This window comes from Coturnix japonica, chromosome 4 (genome assembly GCF_054131305.1).
Source record: "Coturnix japonica strain WE chromosome 4, WE-NBRP24, whole genome shotgun sequence".
NCBI lineage: Eukaryota > Metazoa > Chordata > Aves > Galliformes > Phasianidae > Coturnix > Coturnix japonica.
Window position 1 is genome coordinate 83,668,585 of NC_140666.1, and position 21,027 is coordinate 83,689,611.

At 47.2% G+C, this 21,027-nt stretch overlaps 1 protein-coding gene across 2 annotated transcripts; it reads left to right on the forward strand.

Moving 5' to 3' along the window:
- Positions 1–64: 64 nt before the first annotated feature.
- On the forward strand, positions 65–3,263 carry LOC116653357 (uncharacterized). 2 transcript variants are annotated; one of them, XR_004306989.2, is made up of 2 exons: positions 65–250; positions 3,052–3,263. XR_004306989.2 is itself a non-coding variant. In XM_085545824.1 (2 exons), exons 1-2 carry the CDS (start codon positions 472–474, stop codon positions 3,151–3,153), a joined length of 453 nt encoding a protein of 150 aa, XP_085401950.1. In that variant the 5' UTR covers positions 261–471; the 3' UTR covers positions 3,154–3,263. The 2 variants fall into 2 exon arrangements, 1 of the variants encoding a protein (XP_085401950.1); XM_085545824.1 differs by lacking the exon at positions 65–250 and adding an exon at positions 261–822.
- The last annotated feature ends 17,764 nt before the right edge of the window (positions 3,264–21,027 follow it).

Sequence of the window (21,027 nt, forward strand, 5' to 3'; positions counted from 1 at the left end):
GGCCGCCTGCCCACCTCCCACCCCCATCACCAGCACCATCACCCGCGCCGCCCCTTTGCAAATTACTACGGCGCGTCCCTGCGCGGGGGGCGGTTTCCTCCCGCGGGCCGCGCATCTCTGCTCTGCATCCGCGCACGGGGACAACGCCGCTTGCTTTCTTTCTTTCATTCTTTCATTCGTTCTTTCCTTGTTCCCGTTCTGGAACAGTCGCTGCGGGTGCGCCGAGCCCCACGGGCAGACACGACCGCGGGTGGGTGCGCGGGGTGCGCGTCCCGTCGGGCTGCGGCACAGCGTGGGCGCCCCGCGGTGACTCATGCGGGGCGGGACCCCCATCCCCATCCCCATCCCCATCCACGCATCGAGAGCTCCCCGAACCCACCCGGCCCCACGTCCGTCCCCCGCGCCGGCTCCGCGCTCCGACCCCCGCTCTGTAACTTTTCCTGCGGGAGAGAGAAGGCGGGGGGATGCGGGATGCGCAGCGGGGAGGAAGATGGGCTCCTCCTCTTCGCGAGACCCGAAAAGCTTCGTTCTTTCCCGGTTGGAACCGGCCGGCATCTGCCCCAGGCATGCGCCGTGCGGGGACGGTGCGGGGCCGGGGATGCGGAGCGCCGGGCACGGACACCCGCACCGGTGGTCGCTTCCCTCCCGCCGGCTGCACCCCTGGAGCCCCGTGTGAGCCCCACTGCGAGCTGCGCCCCTCAAAGTCCCGTCCTCCCGCGGGGGGCACTTGAGCGTCCTCTTGCCCGGTGCCCCCCTGCAGCCGCCCCTATGGATGCTGCGTCCCCCGTTGGAGCCTCTTCACCCTGTGGGCTCGCGTTCTGGGTGAGGTCCCCAGGGTGGTGCGCAGGCAGTTGGGGCTTTGCTCCAAGCTTGGTGCCACTGTGATGATTTCCTTGCTTTGCCTTATCATAAAAAAAAAAGGGGGTGGGGGTGGGGGGCGGAGGGGGAAGGAAAAAAAATGCGTTGCAAATCATGGAGGGGGGAAGATGTGAGGCCAGGGCTTGGAAGCTCTCCCACCTGCTGAGTGCTGCCAACACCTGCAGCCTCACACTGCACCAGATGCCCTCATGGGGAGCTTCGGGGTGGGCACGGGATGGTCCTTTCTCCAGAGCATCTGAGCCAGAATGTCCCACCTGCTCGCAGAGCTGGGGGAACAAGAAGTGGCACTGATGGCAGCTCAGCTCATCAGTCATGGTGCCAGGGGAGCAATGTCCCCAAGCAAAGGACCTTCCATGGGAGGAAGATGTTCCCATGTCCCTGGCACATCTCGCCCTCAGCAGAATTTACCAACGTGAAGGCAAAGAGGCAGTGGATGGGGAAAACAAACAAACAAATGGGGCAGTGTTCACTTTCAGATTGTGAAAAGCTCCAGGCCAAAGATAGGAGATTGCTGGTTTAAAAATATAATTCAAGTAACACTCAGCTCCATATGCCTGGGTGAAGCAGGCATTTATTTTTGTTTGATCCTTTCTACGCTGCTTATTTATGAAATAACGAGAGTAATCAAAACAACTCATTCCTTAAAAAAATACTGCCGCAGTTATGTAACAGCCAGGAAAGCTCCCAATTCCAGTCCTGCTCTATGGGCCGGAGTGTTGGCGGATGGATTATTTTTAGAAAGGCTCCAAACACTTGTTTACTACTTATGCTGCACCTCGTAAGCAATAATGAGTATCCTCCCTTTGCTCGAGGTGAGGGCATGCTGCTGCAGTGGGGAAACTGAGGCACGGGGGCATTTTGTGCACCATCATGCAGCGACTCGGAGGAGCCGCGGGCACGACACCAGCTTTCCTGAGCCCTGTCTGAATGCCAAACTTCACCTTCCCTCATTGCCAAGCCAGGTTTTCAGGTTTCTCCAGGGCTCTGGCAAAGCAGCAAGGAGGGATGGGGACGGAGCAGGAGGCTGTGACGGATGGAAGCAAATGTCAGTGAAAATCAAGGGCCTCGCTGCAATCGATTGCACAAGGCAGGCAGGTTCCCAGGCAGCAGATTTGGGCCCCCCGAATGAAAAGAATATTGTTAGCAGAGCTGCCTGGCAAGGCAACTGCACTGCCCAGAGCTTTCAGTCTGTAAAAGCGCACTTGTCATCCCAAGTCACTGAGGATTTTGCTCCTCCAGGACCTGGGGGGAAGTCACCCACATGCCATGACCCACTGCTGAACCGCACAGAAAGAAGTAACGTAATGAAGATGGACATTTCAGTCTGCATTTCATGCCAGTGCTCCCAGCAACTCTCACCGTAGTGTAAAGAAGAGCACTCGGTGCATGGATGCTCAATCCATTTGCATGAAGTGAACTGGGGGCAAGTTGTGTGGCTCTGAGGGCTGAGGAATTGGATATAGTTTTCAGCAAGGAAGTATCGCATGCTTTAAAATGTGGTATGTTATTTGGAATTAGGAAATTGCTTTGTCTCTAGCAAGTCTGCTTCAGACTGGCTTTGTTTTTGAGTAGCACACCAACCCAGCAAACCATGGGCTGGTTGTAGGATGCACCAGGCAGATGTGATGTCACTTGTTGGTCCTTTACATGTGAACAGAGCCATTGACTACTGGGAAGCTCGTGCTCTGTTCTCACTCAAACTGGAGGTTTGTATCCAGCCCTGGGATTTGAACACCCCAAACCAAAGTAGATTTTGCTGTAACTCTTGAAGCAATGAACCCTATGGGTGATTCCAAACAACCAAACAACTTGGATGCTCTAAGAACAACCTAAGAGATGGTGGGCAGGACCTCACCAGCATCCTTGAGCCTCCTCCAGCTCATGATGTGCTGGGAAAGAAGACATGATGCATGAAGGGTCTGTGCATAGCAGCACCACGGTGTTGGCTCTGTCTTTATCCTGTAACAGCCAAAATCAATCCCTCACTGGGGGCTATCAGTATATCACAGCAATTAACACAAAAACCACCCCAATTTCTATCGGTGCAGTGGTGTCAGAAGGGCTCTTCCCAGCATGGTCTGGTGGCTCTGACCCCATCCTCCACAATATCTCCATCAGTGAGCGACCGAGGAGGTGCTGAGATTTCAAGCTGTTGTTCTTATCTGCCTCCAGGTCCTTCTCCAGCCCTCAGCTCCATCACTACAAGTGGCTTTGCCATGCTATGGGCACAGGCACCCGCTCAACCCAAGGAGTAGCCCAGCACCACGGCTTTAACTGCTGCAGCCTCTGCTTTGTAGGGCTGCAAGAAGTGAAAGCCTCTCTGTTGGCTGCAGATGTGCATATGAATGCGATGCATTTGCCTAATAAATAGCTTCCTAAATTAAGGGTGATTAATCAGAATCTGCTCTCTACTGCAGGACTTTGGGGAGGTTGAATGGGGTGTGAAGGAGACTCCACTGAAATGGTGGGAACGAAAACTACATGTGGCTGGAGGAGCAGCAGGGCTTTAAAGCCAGGTGTATTTGGGAATGCCACAGGTGGTACGAGCCAGGGAATGCTCATTTCTTTTCTTTCCCCCTCTTGGAAAAGTACCTGTCTCTGCAATCAGTTTTTCCTCTTGCTATGATTAACCCGCAGCCACCCAAATTTTGGTTACTTGCTTGGGTCAGCAAGGTAACAGCGCTAGGAAATGTGCTGTATCATGAGCAGCTCTGTCAATGAGTATCTGTCTTTGCTAAAGAAGGAAAGAAGAACCTGAGGTTAATGATTGTACTTTTGGCCAACAGCTATTTTGCTGGCATTTTTAACAGCAGCGATTTTAACTGATGGCTGAAGCACAGCTGTAGCGGGCTGAGGGTTTTCCTGCCTTTGTATGCTGCCTTGCAGCAAGAAGCAGAGGAAAATTTTCCTGTATTTCCAGTTTTGCTGCTCGGTGATGCCTCCAGGCTCTGCACTCATGGCCGGGTCCCCTTCCCTCGGCACATGGGGACAGCAATTGCTCCAGGTGCAGAAGAAAAACCAACGGCGTGGAGTCTCATCTGCCTGTCCCCATTGCTGTGGGGGGCATCAGGATCTGAACCTTAATTCTGTGATTCTACGACTCAACGACTTTCCCCTCTGATGGGTGTCACAATACAGCAGCGGCTGCCACTGTGATAAATGTCTATAAATGTCCAAAGGGAGGTGGGAGGCAGATGGATGAGGCCAGGCTCTTGTTGGTGATGTGTAGCCACGGGACAAGGAGTGGCAGCCTAAAACTTGAACACTGGAAGTTCCATACAAACATGTGAAAGAATGTCTTGACACTAAGGATGATGGAGTGCTGGAACAGGCTGCCCAGAGAGGTTGTGGAGTCTCCTTCTATGGAGATATTCAAGACCCATCTGGATGCTACCAGTGCAACCTATTATAGGGAACTGCTTTAGCTGGCTGTTGGACTCAGTGATCTCTTTTCTGTGATTCTGCGCTGCCATATTTTCATTAAAATCAAAGTCACAGTCGTTTGTGTAGATCAAACACCCCAGTGGTATCTTTGTAACATTAAAGTTGCTGTAGTCACGGCTCTGGACAGATAAAAGAAACCCAATACACTGAGGCCTGGTAATACCCTACAGCATCCCACCCCAATGATGGGCACAGCCTGGTGCCATGCACAGGGGCTGGAGAGCACAGGTACACAGCGAGGATACCCGCAGGAGAGCAGAGGTTTGGAGGAGGCCTTCTTCTCCACCCAACAAAGCGAGCAGGAGGGAAAACCTGCTGCTGCTTTTCCTCCCTGTAACCCTGAGGGGTTTCCTGCCCAGCCCTCCCCCAGGCAGACACCAGTGTGAGCTCATCATCCATCTTCATGTCATCCAACTGAAAGCCTTCCAATGCCCAGCAGTCCTGCAGGTGCCTCTGTTAGGAACATCCCCGTAAGACATGGTTTGCTGCTCACAAAGCAGCGCCCTAAATGCACTGCTCCTGGGCAAAAATAGGCACAGTAATACTGCTACAAAACCATGGCAAAATAAGATTCAGTTTGGGTGTTTTTGCATGGTTGTGCTAACTCCCAGCCCAATGCTTGCTTCCTGGGACATCACAGCCATCCATCCTCATGATGGTTACACGTCATCCCTCCAGGCCACCAGCTCGTTCAGTTGGTGTCTCTGTGCCATTCCTGGGCCAGGATTTCATCCCTGTATGTTGCTCTGCTATTAAAAATACAGCATTCAGACTCTTGTTCCCCAAAGCACCCATGCACACAACACAGCTGGGAGGTGAGGGTGGATGAAGGAAGGGGAGGCACTGACCTGGAAGCGGTGATTGGAGCCCGGCTCCCAGGGAGGTGCTTGGTGTGGCTCTGATTAATGGGTTTTGTAGGGGAAAGCCAGGAGCAGCGCTGAATGCAAAAGGGAAGATCAGAGGATTTGAGTTCCAGGCTTAGCATCTCATTTCAGCCTGTCGAAGGGAGGTTTGAAGCCTGGCGAGGAAAAGCTCCTTGCTGCCATCCCCCAGCGTTCTCTGGGGAGCTGCTGCCGGCTGCTCCGAAATTCAGTTTCTGCGCTGACAAGCGGCACGTTGGGGCTGACAGTAATTGCTTTGTTGGAGGAGTGGCTGCACACCTCTGCTAGGGCTGGGGCTGGGACAAGTGTCTCGCCCTGAATAACGGGGTGGTTTTGCTGAGAGCACAGCTGGGAGACCTGAATCAGCACGAAGCTTCTGGGGGCCACACATTCACTCGCTGCTGCTGCTACCCTGTGCTATTTTCAGCTCATCTCCAGAAAATAGCTCACCCCCCCCACAGGGCTGGCTCTCCACGGCAGGGAGCAAACTCAGCAATTTACCAGAGGGATTCTGCTTCTTATTTTAGACTCCTATTTTAGCCTTCCTTTTCTTTTTACATTTTTCACTTTAATTCATTTTCCTGCAGTGGGAATGAGGTGCAACGTCGCACTGCTTCATGCAAGTCTCATCCTACCCCAGCTATTGCCTGTAAGTGAGCAATAGTAGATGCTCTGAGCAAAAGAGCTCTTTGACTTTATTATTATTATTATTATTATTATTATTATTATTATTATTATTATTATTCAGTTGTAACAGCAGAGAAGGCAAAACAATAAATCTGGACTTTTTGGCATGCCTGATCCAGCTGTGATCATAGAACCACTGAGGTTGGAAAAGACCACTAAGGTCATTTAGTCCAACCATCAACCCATCCCAACCATGCCCACTAACTATGTCCCTCAATGCCACATCTACACAAAAGCCTCCAGGGATAGTGACAACTGATAGTTGATTTGCTGGAAGGTGCAGAGCCCTCACACCAAACACAAATGTGGGTTGTATGTGTTACCTTGCAGTTTCTGCACCACTCATTGCAAATGGCCCTTCCTGAAGTGCATTTTGATGTGTGGTCTGCTGCCTATCAGCTGCATGCAGAAAGCTGGCCATCAGATTATCTATGCATAACATCTGTTGGCCATCTCAGTTTCAGTGGACAGGATGGGAATGATAGGTTGCCGTCATACGAGTCTCTTCAGTTGCTTCAACACATCAACGTGCTGCTGCAACCAACCCAGGGTACATCTGTTATTCCTATAATGCCAACTATTTATCATGTTGACTCATTTTCTATTAGATCCAGCTGTTCGGGCTGATATGCTGATTGACCTTTTCAGCTTGTTCAGCACATGGCTACCAGAGGTCATCAGACACGAGGTTGACACAGGTTCAAGGCTGACATCCATCCTGTTGGGGTGAGGAGCCATGTCACCCACCTGTTCCGAGCAGGAGCACCTTGGAAGGTCAGCTGGCTCTTGCATGAGGCCACCACTGTCTCCAGCATCAATAAATCAGTCTGGCCCTGAAGCTTCAGTAAACTCTGTAACCTGGAACGTACAGCTCAACCACTCACACCCCAGCTTGTAGGAACCATAGGTTCAAATCACAGCAGGACCTGGTGCTGCCTTTAGCTTTCCAAGGCAGGAGGAGATGCCACAGTGATGCACATGCTAAAAATACTTCTGAAATACCATGTGGCAGCCCTGCTTGCAAGGAAAGCGTGCCCAGGGCTTGGGGAAGGGGAGAGGACAGGAAAGCAGGGAATGAGGCTGACTAGCGCACATTAATTAAATGCAGGAGATGAATAAGTAATGAAAGAATAAATAAAATAAGAAATAAATAAATAAAAATAAGTAAGTAAAGAGAGAATTAAAATCTAGAGGAATATGTTCTTGTTGACAATGATTTCTTAAAGGAGAAATCATTCTCATCCTTTACTTTTACCCATTTATTTCTCAGCATTCAGCCCCTGAAACTGAATCTCCAGTTGAGGTGCAATCCAAGGTTATCCAGGTTTCCTTCAACAAGTAAGGAATGAATATTCACAGACTATTCCCAGTTAAAATCTGTCCTCAAAACCCTTCAGATAAGGGGAGGTCTGCAGCTTCCTTTAGTAATGTAATCTCCAGTTTTATTGCCTAGCATTTAAATCTCATTACTCCTCATACCTAACCTAAGTCACTTTCCTTGTGCATTACTCCAATTACATCCTATCCTCCTGCCAGGAGATGAAGGACCAAAACTGAACACCTGCTTTACAGCAACCTTATGTGCATTGGAAACCTATTATCTTATGCCCTTTTCACTTCCTTATGTAGACTAAGCAAGCCTAATTCCTTCAACTTTAGTCAAAAACTATTTTTTTTCCAGCCATTTGTACTTAATTTAGAACATAAGTCTTGGCTGATGTGCCCAGGTCAAGACCGCAGGCAGAAAACTCCCTTGCTTCAGTTTTGCTGGAAAAGTGATCAAAGAAATTGCATCTCTATACATGATAGAGTGTTCTGCTGGTGCTGCCCCACAAAGAAGAGGCAGCACAGCCCTTCTGCAAGAGTTTTCAAGCAGGGACCAAGTGTGAGGTTCCTCCGTTCTTTGCAGCCATGGTGGTTTGCAGCAGGTTTCTGCCTTGGTTTTCACAACCATTGCCACTGCTCAGCATCTCCAGGAGGATTCCCAGGAGGGGAAACAGCCTGCATGGAAATCTGCCCTCCTGGATTTCCTTTCCTTTCTGTATATTGGAGCTTATGTGGCTTTGGTGTGCTGCCACCCAGGCCAGGTGTCCTGCACCTTCTGGGCAAGGGATATCTAGAGAAGAAGAGTCAGAACAGCACCCAGACAGCACATCCATACCACAGTAAGGCTTGGTTTTCCTATTGCACTGAAGCTTCTTCGAGTCCCCAACACAGAGGGCAAATTTGGCAAACCCCTCTTTTTGCTTCTGATCATCCCCTGCTCATCTCAGAGCCCCCACAAAGGGTCTGTGTCCTGCACAGGGGCCTCTCTCAGTGACTGGTGGAAAGTGTGAGGCTGTTTGCAGGCTGGAGGGACACACCAGGAACAGCACGTTTTGCTGCTTTCGCTATCTCTGTGGGACTGACTGTGGGGAACAGCTGGTCCAGTGAGGAGAGACGTGCGATAGCAAGATGCCAGATGAGTAAGACTAAACAGGGCTGTCCTGAATTGCCTCTCATGTCTAACAGATCAAACACAAAATGACCCCATTGCCTAAGCAGAGGTGGGTAATGTCTTTTCACAGTCTGCCTGGTGTCTATCTGCTCTGCATGGGCAGGAACCTGCCTCAGATGCCCTGTCACAGCCACCAGCCATGCTGGGATGGCGTGATGACCACAGAGAACATGCTGCATGCCTCTGCATGAGCAGCCATGTGGACTCATGCTGGCTCTGCTGTGCAAAGTCAGCAGCAGATCTGGACCCAGTGGGGATGCCTGCATCCAAACTACTTTCCTTGTGCAAAGAGCTGGTTTTGCTAGGGCCTTGAGCAGCTACAGTTGCTTTGACTTGTTTGCTGTTCATACTCCTGTTTGGGTTAAACAGCCAACTGCACAACAGGAAGCCCTTGTTTTGAGTGTACATACTACAGCCTCCCATGCAAAACAATGCTTGGCCCCAAAGCGCATGCAGCCGGAGCTGAGCAGAGAGCGCTTTTCTTTTCCTGTGAAACTTGTTAGGATATCAAAGAGGAGGATAATAAATCTGCCATGAGCTGCAATGAAAAGCCACAATAATCACAGAAGCATTTTTCAAGCTCTAAACCTGAAAGAAAGATTCTGGGGAGCTTAACCAAAATGTTTCGCTTCCATTTCAAACACGCAGCGATCGTCCCTGACACCCGCTCTGGTTGCAAAACAATACGTGTTCAGCAATGTCGACTATCATTCAAAGATATACTTCCCCAAGTTGTGAAATTGGTTGAAACCAACTTTTATTTTTTTCCAGAGGAACACATTGTTTCTCTCTCATCTGATCAATTTTTAATTTTCCCATGAATCTTGTTAGCCCAGCAGCAATCCAATAAGCGCCAAGCTGTAGCTGGACTCTGCCACTTCTGCAAGCACTGGAGGAATAAATGTGACATGGGGAGTGATTTAGGCACATTCATGATCCCCTGCAGCTCCGGCTCTCTCCAGGAATCCCCTTGCACTTCGCCCCACTGCTGTGCTTCCAGGCAGCTCCCTGGGGTTCCCGTCTGTGCTGCTGTTCACCATCCCACCCTTGTCACATCAACCAGTCCCTGTGGTGGGCACAGGGATCTGAGAGGCAGGATGGGAGATAAACGGTGTGTGGGTCAGCCCACCTGCTGTGGGTACAGCAGCATGAGAAGGAGGGATCAGTAACACCAAAAGGAGATGTTAGAATCATAGAATCAAAAACTCATTTGAGTTGGAAGGGACCCTTATTAAAGGCTATCTAGTCTAACTCCACTGCAATGAACAGAGACACCTACAGCTCAGAGCCCCATCCTTGAATGTCTCAAAGAACAGGTTATCTACCACATCTATGGGCAGCCTGTCCTAGTGCCTCACTACCCTTATCATACTTTTTTCTTTCTTATATCCAATCTAAATCTCCTCTCTTTTAGTCTGAAACCATTTCCCCCATCCTATCAAAACAGACCCTGCTAAAGAGTCTGTTCTTGATGAGCTCTGAGATGTACAAGGCTTCCCATGAGCCCAAGGTATGAAGTCAAGCATGAAATGAAATCAAGTCCTGGGATGAGACAATATTCAGCATCATCAACCAGGGGAGAAGGCAGGGAGGGGTTGTTCATGGTGGCCAGGCAGAGTCCCTGAGAATGGATGAACACATCTGGAGAGTCATGATCCCAACCAGGTCCCTGCAAGCAGGAAATAAAGATATTCACAGAATCACAGGATCACAGGGGTTGGATGGGACCTCTGGGAATCATCAAGTCCAACTCCCCAGCTAAAGCAGGTTTCCTGCAGCAGGGCTGCCCCTTCAGTCTCTAAGTCACTGCTGAGAGCAGTGCTCACCTACTTCAATTACACTGCCTGTGGGCAGCCATCACTTTCAGAACAAGGCCATGCAATCCCCTTGGTGCATTAACACTCCTCTGTATGTCCAGGTGGGACTCTCTAGTCCATTGGCCAACACTGCAGTCATGGCAGCCCTCCATTACATCCTCCAGCCTGCTCTCCTGGTGTTCCTCACCTGCAAGGCTCCCCAGGATTTTCTGCCTCAGCCAGGGCAGCAGAGGACAGCCTGAAGGGTTAACAACCATGGCCAGATGGGGATGTGAGTGGGGAAAAAGAGGGCTGGGAACCCTGCCAGGAGGTAAGGCAGTGTGAGAACTGCTGGCAAAGGCTTCAAACCCCTCGGCTAATTTGGGATGTTCTGCTTGTGACATGGGGCTATGCACTCCTCACTAGGAGACAGCTCTTCAATGGGCCTAGCAAGAGCAGGGAGGGCTTATTAATATAACATTTCCAAGAGTGGTTTTCATTCTCAGCACGTCTTGCTTTCTGAACGCCCCATGTGAGGCATTTTCTCCCCTGTGACACTTTTCCTCAGCAGAACTCAGGGAGCTACGCAGATATCTTTGCAAAACCCCAGGGGTGGAATGTTCTCCTGGCTGCTGGAGAAAACAAAAAAATGCAGAATATTAAAGGCTAAAAATGGAGAGAAGATCTTGGACAAACCCATGCTTGCTTTCCATGCAGTGAGATGGACAAAAATTGCTCTACATCTGTAGAGGTACATACTTTTAATCTATATTGCCTATATTTGTATCCATAATAGACATGACATTTCCTCCAAACTACTCAAAAGGATTTCTGGGTAGACCTTGAGCACTTCCATGAGGAAATAATAGGATATAGCGATCAGTGTAGAGAATTTTGGTCAGCTTCCAGATGTGCTGCCGAAGCCTGTGCCCTCTAGGTTGGTTGCTGGGTTGGATATTGGACCTGGCATATCACCAGAGCATCCTACCAGGGTATAAGGCCTACATAGTGAAACAGGAGAATGCTTGTATCCAACTGGAGAACCGTTGTGTTTGGAGATCCACAATCTGGGAACTCCTCAATGTAAAGAGATGCTCACAGGTCCACCTCAGTGCTGCACTTTGGAGACACTGCTATGGGAGACCAAATATGGAAGGCCATCTGTGTGGGGAGGCTGGATTTCCTCATGGCTGGCACTTACTTTATCGGAGAGGAGTTTCCCCAGAGGACAGCACTGACAGATGCCAGCGATGAGGTCATGGAATAGGAACAGCATCAGGTCACGGCTTCTCTGTCCTGGACGTGCAATGAACCCACAGCCTGTACACTGTAATGCACATGGCCTGTGGCCTGCTGACAACTCGAGAACAATGCTTGGTGAGGTTCAGTCTCCAATTCCTGCTATAGTCTATTACCCACCTTGTCCAGTGATGGTTGTTGCAGCGATTGAGGCTGCTGAATGCAATTTAGGAGGTTTAGGGTGGTGATTGCCCCTTCTCCATCATCAGATGTAAGGTGAATGTTATTTCTGGCTACCTGGTTTGCTGCAGAAAGAGATTTCTGGTGGGGAGGATATCACCATTCAGGCTATGTAGAAAAGGAACACAATCTCTGCTCCAAACATGTGAATCCAAGCTCCAATAACGCAGTGACATCCACAGCAACACAGCCAGTTTCCAGCGTGGATAAAAATCTCCTTAGCCCCTGATGCTGCTTTGACACTGCCTGCTCATTAATGGTAGCAATGCCTGCAAAAGCACAGGGACGTGCCCTCCGAACCCTCTGAGCTGGGGTCAGAGAGCAGCTGATGTTACTGCCACAGCCAAGGATCCCTTGTGGCTTCCTGGAGCCTCTGTCTGACTGATCCAACGCTACCACACAGATGTTCCCTCATACAGCAGAGATGTTGGGATTTCTGGACATCTGCTGACCCAGCAAGAGCTGCTGTCCCAGTCGGGCTGTCCATAAATTACTGACAAATGTGCTACAATCAATGAGTATGTCCACATCTATGAGCATGTCCACAGAAACGCGAAACTGGAAGCTTCTTCCTCACTGGGGATGTTTTCTGAATGTGTGGCACGTGTTTTCTGCCATGTATTCTAACGTATCTCCCTTACACCTAACAGACCCACTGCAAAAAGTGGGATATTTTTCCCCTTAGTTTATGACTGCAGTTGGGATGAGAGCTGTATGGTTTCAAAAGTTCAGTTCAACCCTTGGCATCAATGCTTGTGCATGGCTGTGAAGGACAGGGAGCAGAGAGGATGGGGAAAGAAAGCAATAGGAAAACAGAGGTATTTAGAGGCTTTTATCTTAAAAAATAAATAAGTAAAAATAAGGAAGAGGAAGCATAAAAAAGAAAATGAAGAAGTCGAGAGAAATTAGCAGAGGATGAGGAAAAAGCAGAAGTTCTCTCAGTCCTTGAAGGCAGAGAGCAGGCATTCCTTCAACTACAGCCCATACACATGCAAATAACACCTGCAGCAAACTGACTCACTTTGAGAAGAAACACAGGAGATTAAATTACGGGTAATCAGGTTGAGATGATTTCAGTGGAATGAAAGTTTCAGTGCAAGGCAGAGGTGATGGCCTCGTCACAGGCCCTCTGCCTCCTTTTCTTCACAAACTGACTTTGTTCTTGATTTGCCCAACAGCCTGTGCTGCCTTTTGGGGCTGGTCAGAGGTTTCCAGCACAGGATACAACTCCAAAGGACTGTAGGACTGCTGAGTGTGCTCTGCACAGTATTTGCCTGCTTCGTGCAAAGTGGGTTCTCCACGCCTGGGCTTGTTTGGACCCCCAATCTCATAATATAATTCTGCCAAGGTGATCAGGGACCTCCTGAACTTCTAAAAAGGGATGATGTTGTTGGGCTGTTCAGTTGGGCAAAAGAATTAAAAGGAGAAACTGAGAAGCTGCCTACAATGCCTTGAAGGTCTATGATAAGTGCAATGGAGTTCAAGTCTTCTTAGTAGTGCAGAGTGGTGCAAAAGAAATCAGTGACCACAGGCTGCAACTTGAGAGGGACAACAGGGAAAATGTAATGTCATGAGGAACACAGTGCAGAACAGGAGCTGGTCATAGAGAGGGGATGCTCAGGTTCTATCTTTGGATGTTTTCAAAGTTTGGCCATCAAAGTTGTATCTGACCTGATGCAGAGCTGGCTTCAAGCAGGAGGTGGGACAAGAGACCTCCAGAAGCTGTAGGATCATTAAGGCTGGAAAAGACCTCCAAGATCATCCTGTCCCTCCTGACCATCATGTCTATGATCCTGGGACCGTTTCCTCTCAATCTCAGCATTTATGTCAAAGTTTGTTTGATTCAGCCTTGCTGCACTAAGCTCTCAACAAGTGTTCACTCTTGGCAAACAGCAGCTTTTTAGTATTTCACCTTCCCAAACTCTCCTGCTTTCATTATTTTTCCTTTGAAAAACAATATAATAGCAGATGGACCTTCTGGCGGGTTATAGAATCTTTTCCATCTTTGACATATTAACAGAAAACATTTTTAATTGTCAAAACTATCCAATCTGTATATTCTGGAGATAGCTAATAGGACAAATTGGATTGAGGTTGAGCAGTATGCAGTTAGGCTATTGGCTGGAGTATTTAATTTTAATTGAAGTGTCGTTTTCCTTTTGTTAATAAAATATTCAGCCTTTAATGCCATGTAACAAAACAACAGTTGGAAAGCCAAATGACTGGTGGCTCCAATTCTGCAAGAGCATTAAGAAACCTGTAACATTCATCAGGTGCTGAAAGATAACACGTGATGTGTTAAATCTGTGACTTAAATTGAGTCTGATGATATCATCCCCGAGACACAGAGCTTCGAGGTTGGGAAAAGTTTCTCCGTAAAGCACTCAGAAAAGCTAAATTGAAACAGTTGAGGTCAGTGAGCTTTTATTAAAAATTATATCATAAAAGCGATCTACCCCTAATTCATAACAACGTTCCCCTTTTGTTAGTCCCCAAATGATGAAAGGCTGTGTTTTTATGGAACAGAAGAGCAGCCCTTATTTTTTGTTCTCTGAATGCTCTCAAGCTGAGCTGAGCAGAATTTGATTTACTCAGATTTAAGCCCAAGTCAGATGCTTCCTGCAGGAATCCCACGGCAGTATTCTATTTTTTCAGGTGCAAGAAAAGACTTTTTTATTTTATTTTATGCAATTATTCACTCTGGTGACATTTAAGGAAATGATGTTCAGTTTCCTCACTGTGTATAAAGCCTTTCCCTTTACAGACAATGTTACCTACTTATTCCTAACCCTCCCACAGTCAGGGCAGTGGGTGATGATGCTCTGGCACAGGCTGCCCTGTGCTGTGGGTGCCCCATCCACGTAGGTGCTCAAGGCCAGGTTGGATGGAGCCCTGGGCAGCCTGAGCTGGTGTGGGACAACCAGCCCATGGCAGGGGTTGGGGATGGATGATCCAGAAATGGCCCAGCAGCTGGAATGCTAACATAACTACATGCCAGAATTTAATGGAAAGCTGTCAAACCTTGGTGACAAGAAAACGGTGACACTGTGAAGGGCAGTTGTCCTGGACTCTGGCAATAACAGAACTGCTCTTCTCCAGGGTCCCTACCCAGCAATAACAGTGACAGCAATGATTCCAGTGTCTTTCCTCCTTAACTAAACAAACTATATTATCTGCTGTTGTCAATTTTGTTGTTTTGGCAACTTTTAATGTTATTTACCCAACATTACTGTTGCTTTAACTCCCATAGAAGAATATGTGGTAAAACTGTTGTCCTCAGTGAGTCCTTGTCTTGTGCCCTGGAAAATCTTTTGTGGCGTTTGCTTCCTAAGGAGGCAAAATGGTTAAATCCTGTAATTTCCCAGAGACATCTCCTGGGACTGTTTGGCTTTCTGATCACTGCCTGAAGGGTTACAGCTCTTGTAATCTGGTGCCTCAGGAGAGGTGCCCGTGTAAGTACATCATGTATCCACGTTGAAGGTGTTTCTCTGCGAACTGTTAACTGCTGGTTTCTGAGCTGGGAATAGCTTTCTTGGCAGCAGTATTTCTTCAGGCTCTTCGCTATATACAACAGATCTCCACAGAGTCCTTTGATGCCCCTGAGGATTACAGACAGGGGCTGAAATATGCTGTTATCTTTCTCCTTAAGTTTTTTTACTCCTTCTGGGAAATACAGCATTTCTCATGAGAGCCAGAGATTCCAACCCGTGCCTTGCAGATCCTGCTTTGTTTGTTGATAGGTCACTGTGCTACAAAGAAAACAAAATTGAATATGTATCTATGCTTGAAGTATGGAATTGTGGAATCACAGAATGGCTGAGGTTAGTAGGGACCTTAAATATCATCCAGTTCCAACCCATGCCATGGGCTGAGTGCCCCCCCATCAGCTCAGGCTGCCAAGGACCCATCCAACCCTTGAGCACCTCCAGGGATGGTGTACTCACACTTTTCTGGGCAGCCTCTGAGTAAAAATGTTCTACCGAACATCTAGACTACATCTCCCCTGTTTTACTTTAAAGCCATTCCCCCTTGTCCCATCAAAGTACTTCGTATATGATGGTTACATGTATGCATGCCAGACAGGGAGACATAAATAACTTTTTAACAAAAGCTAATAGTAAAATTCCTATTGCCTGCCCCAAGGGTCCTGAGAGGTTCTGTCCAGATGTTCTCACATTACAGTCCAGCAAATAGTGCTGGATTGCCTATGACTGAGCATCAAGAATAGCAGTGTCAGGTATGCAGGGAGAAAAGGAAATCATTGTGGTTCACATAAGCAAAGGAAGACATATCAGGATTCATTTACTGTCCATACTATCTCCTTCTTCCCAGTTTATTGTGATAACAAGCAAAAGTGAGAATGGAAGTCCAGGCACAGCAATGTTAATACAGACAACAGGCAAAATGGCAGGCTGGGAGAGCAAAGAGCAGAGGCTGTGCAGACTCAGGCATGTCCTGAAAGATACTGACATTCATCCAGTGTTCTTTTCAGCTGTGTAGATTTGAGGATCTTCAGCATTTTTAAGAGACTTTGCTTCTGTGGAAGCAATGAAATAACAACAATAAATGGACATCATCAGTGGAGAGCTGACATGGTGACAACAAAGAAGACGTGCTAAAGTGGCAGAATAGTGTTCAGATTGTTATGATTATGCAAAACTGCAAGCATTAGTGACCACAAACAGAAGCTTCTGAGCAGAGGACATGGTCTGGTTTTTGCCAGCTCTGCACAGAACCACAGCATTTACAGCAGTCACCCACTGAGATGGCACAATGAGGACTGCCTTGAAGTGCCTGGGAGCTCTCTGCCCTCTTTGAAATAGGATTTGGAGGGAAGGCAAAATGCCAGTAAGTGCCAAGTGTTGTTAAGCCTGTATCAGAGTCTCCAAGTTTGGGGATCTGGAGCAATAACTTCAGAGTTCAACACAGAGACTTAGAAGCCAAGATGGGTTTGTAACTTAAAAATACAGGCATGTGGCCTTCCCCAGCCTCCTCCAAATAGGCTGAAGCAGCAAACAGAGCAAGACCAAGAGAAGTAAGCAAGTTAATATAAAACACACATCGCTCCTGAAGCTGGAGGCCTTTTGACCAAGAAAATCCAGGAAACAAAGGCAATGACAAATAAGCCAAACAGCAAACTTTCCAAAAGTGATAGTTTTCCTCCTTCTCTCATGCTCTTTTTGGCCGGAATACTTTGAAAGGGTTAACCAAACTGTGCTCAGAAAGGACCAACCCGCTCTCAAAAGGCTTTTGATAAAGTCCTGCACTAAAGGCTATTGAGAAACTTGGCAATCCAGAGGTAGAAGTTAAAGTCCAGTCATGGATTAAAAACTAGCAGAGAGATAAGAAGAAAAGAGGAGGAACAAATGGCCAATTCTTAATGTGGAAAGAGATTAATTGTGGCTGGCTGCAAGGAGAAGATTTCAGACTGGTGCTGTGTTTACTCAGCACTGGCCAGCCAGGTGGTATAACACTGCTGGCTCTGAATGTTCAGGATAGACAAGAACAGGGAGGTTAAATATAACCCAAAGGAAAATCTAACTTAAGAGCCCGTTTCTGCCAGAGATTAGTGTCCTGAGAGGCACGAAGACTGTAAAGAGCCAATTTGGTGTAGGAGGCAAAGAAAAGACTTGATGCAGACAGGCAAATACAGACCAACGCTGAAAAGAACAGAATGAACACTAACCTGTTGTCACAGAGAGGATAATTAACGTAGGACACCAGAATTAAAAGCAAACAAGTGAGACTGAGAGAAGTCCTGAGTGGCACATGGCACTTTACTTAGATTAACACTGCCACCATCCACGTAACCCAATGCACATTGGTGGGTAGGAGCAAGGCAAGGCAGAGACCTCCAAGTGAATACAGCCTACATAGCTGTACATAAATTACCAAAACCCTCCATTCTCATTCTCCAGTTACAGTCTGCCCTTAGAAGAGGTACCAATGTAGTTACCATTTGCTCCTGAAAATGTCTCATTGGAGAAAAGCTTTGTAGAGATCATTGCTTTCTCTGATACTGGATGCAAATGACAACAAATGCACTTCTACTTGCTGCTGAGGGATTTAAAAAAACACTTGATATGTGTTAGCAGCTGAAATTTCATGGCCACCCTTGTACTACAGATAATAAACCTTATTGTCTCCGTTTGACATGGAGCATCACTGCAGTGCAGAGACATTACTACACTACAGTACTACTATTACTGAGATACTTATTTAAACATATTTATTTAGTGTGAGATGACACACCCACAAGTGGCATTCTCTTCTAACTCTCAACAGAGGAAGTCTTGATGAATACTTGAGGCTAACATTATCTTTTAAAAGGTCAGAGACTTGTTGAATCCCTCCCCTACCAATTAGAGCCAGAGGCAGAAAAAGTCCCTAAAACTCCCGGCTCCCACTGTTACGCTCATGCATAAGAGTCCTTAAGTATCTTGAAATTCTTGAAATGTCTTGGCCAGATAAGAAAACATCACTTCAGATGCACATCCACTCCTGCTGCGATGGAAAGCAGATGAGGAAATGAATGTGCCTTGGTTAAATTCATCAGATGCAAGGGGAAACCAAATAGAATCATAAAGCCATAGAACCATAGAATGTTCAGAGTTGGAAGGGATGCTCAATGATGATCAAATCCAACTCCTGTCTCCACATAGGTCCACCCAAATTCTGGCAATGCATCTCATACTCTATTGGCTTGTGACTATGACCACATCTCTGGGGAGCTTGTTCCAGTTCCCAACCACCCTTTTATGAATAACCTTTTCCTAATACCCAATCATAATACCTAATACCTCCTCTGAAATAGTTTCATGCCATTTCTTCAGGTCACAATCTACCAAGTGAGGGCTTCAGGGGTCCCAGAGACCATCAGTGGTGTTGAAGACAGAGGTGAAGAAGTCATTAAATCTCTGATTCGTCTCCATTTGTAAGGTGACCATCCTCATTGAGTAAAAGATCAGTATTATCTCCAGAGCGCATGTTATTTCTTCTGTGCTTACTTCAATATTTTTCTTCTCACCTGTGGTTCTTTCAAAAGGGTATGAGGAAAGGGAACGGAACAAAATGGGCACAGCAATTGAAAAGCAGATTGTTTCTTTCCTAGAGAGGGCTCGTCTCTGGCTGCTATTAAACTGTTTGGAAAGATCACAGATTCCCTTGATGAAAACAGTGCAAGTTAATTAGGTGCACAAAGTCAGGTAATTAGGTGAGGGCAAAGAGGGAAAAATTGAGAGCTTTCCTGCTATAAGAAATCTCAGACAAATTATTTGCTGATCGGGCTATTTGGATTTCCTTGTGGATTAAAGTCTTCTTTGTACTATACAAACCACATACATCTGATAAATAGCAGTGATACTTATTCATCTAGCATGAATACGGTGTTCTAAAGATAAATAAGGTATTGCTAGAAGACCTGGGCTTGCTTTCTGATACATGCATCAGGAACCTTCCTGTCAGTCCTACCTCACAAGGGAATGGTGAAAATGACCTCTGCAAATGACTGAGACTTGCCCTGAAATAGAGAGATGAATTACTTCTGTTGGGTACAACTAACCTCTAGAGCTTTCACTTCATCATCAACATCAGCAAAAGGGGTTTTTCTTAAACAGTCTGTGTCTCCCTGACCTCAAAGAGATGAGTTGGAAAACTACTGAATAAAAAGAGGAAGAGGATATGCCAGAAACTAAGGCTGCTGATCATGTCCTCTTCCTCTCCTGCCTTCACTCACTCTCCAATGTGCTCATGTAACACAGCTGAGTAATTACAGTCAGCAGTCCATGTGGGCATCCCGATGCGCAGGATCAGCATGCAGAAAGCAGGATGGTGAACTACATCATTCATAGGTGCAGTCGCAAACATTCAGACATGAGCTGAATATGAATGGACACCACCAGACACTAGCTGTCTCTTTCCAATCAGAAGTAATTCCAGTGGCAGGCTTTAGTAACTTACTAACGATTGAGCTCAGGATGAGCAACTAAAGCCTCAGCTCAACCCATCTAGCTCCAATGCTCTGAACTGCTGTCTCAAGTTAGGAGTCTGACTCTGTTTATTTCACAGTCACAGGACATAGTCATAGTTAAAGGCACAGACTCGCAGTAACTGGAGAATAGGAAAGAATCTTGGCAGAGAGTTGTATAGTCCATCCCCTACTCCAAAGCTGGGAACAGAGCATGTGTGGAGACATCTGGGAGTGTGCCTTGAGCTGGATGCCAGCAGTGATGGTATGGAGCTGATGTGGCACAATGTGAGCAGCCCTGGGGAGGCTTTCTCAACATGTTTTTCCACTGACTGCCCAGTAAGCATCATACAATGCAAGGTCTAAGCCAGGTCTGAGGTCCCAGGAATAATTATTCTAACTGTTATTAGGTTTCACTTAATTGGGAAAAATGTGTGCTTAGGAAAAGCACGTATTTATTTACAACTCTAAAATGTGCATTTTGCTTCCAAACCCCATTCAGCACAGCTCCTAAAACATCAGTATTGACTTTTACACATTTCCCAATATGGTGAACAACTTCAGTTTCATTGGCAATACTTCTTTTGCAAGACTCTTGTCTCCTCCAAACTCTCTAGAACCTTCCTTAGAAAATGATCACAGAATGGTTGGGATTGGCAGTGGCCTTTGGGTCACATCCAAGAGGCTTTTGGAGATCTCCAAGGAGGAGAATCCACATCCCACTGGTCTCTGTGCCAGCACTCTGGCACCTGCCCAGTACAGCAGAGATGCCTAATGGTCAGGGGAAGCTACTGGTGCATCCAGGCTGCAGCTAGTGACTCTGGGTCTGGCCCTTGGCACTTTTGAGAAGAAACTGGCTCCATCTTCTTTGCACCCTCTCCTCAAGTATTTGTAGATGTTGATAAGATTCTTCTCTACATCTCTTCAGGAAGAGTTTGGACAACACTCTCAAACATGTGGTTTGATTTTTAGGTAGACTTGTTTTGAGACAGGAATTGGACTCAGGCCTTGTAACTGCCTTCCAGTTAGGGATATTCTACAATCCTTTGATTCCCCAGGCTAAACAACCCCAGGTCTCTCAGCCTTTCTTCATAGAAAAGATGCTCTTCTCCCTTAATCATCAGTCATTGAACTCTCTCCAGTTGCTCCATGCTGTGCTTGTACAGGTGAGCCCAGATCTGGGCACAGTGTGGCCTCATCAGTATTTGGTAGAGGGGAAGAATCATCTCACTTGACCCACTGGCAATGCTTTGCCTAATGCAGTCCAGACTACTGTTAGATGTTCTTGCAGTTAAGGACACATTGCTGTCTCATGTTCAGCTTGATGTCCACCAGGACCTCAAGGTCCTTTCCTTCGAGGCTGCTTTCCAGATGGGTTACCCTATCATGTTCTAGGTT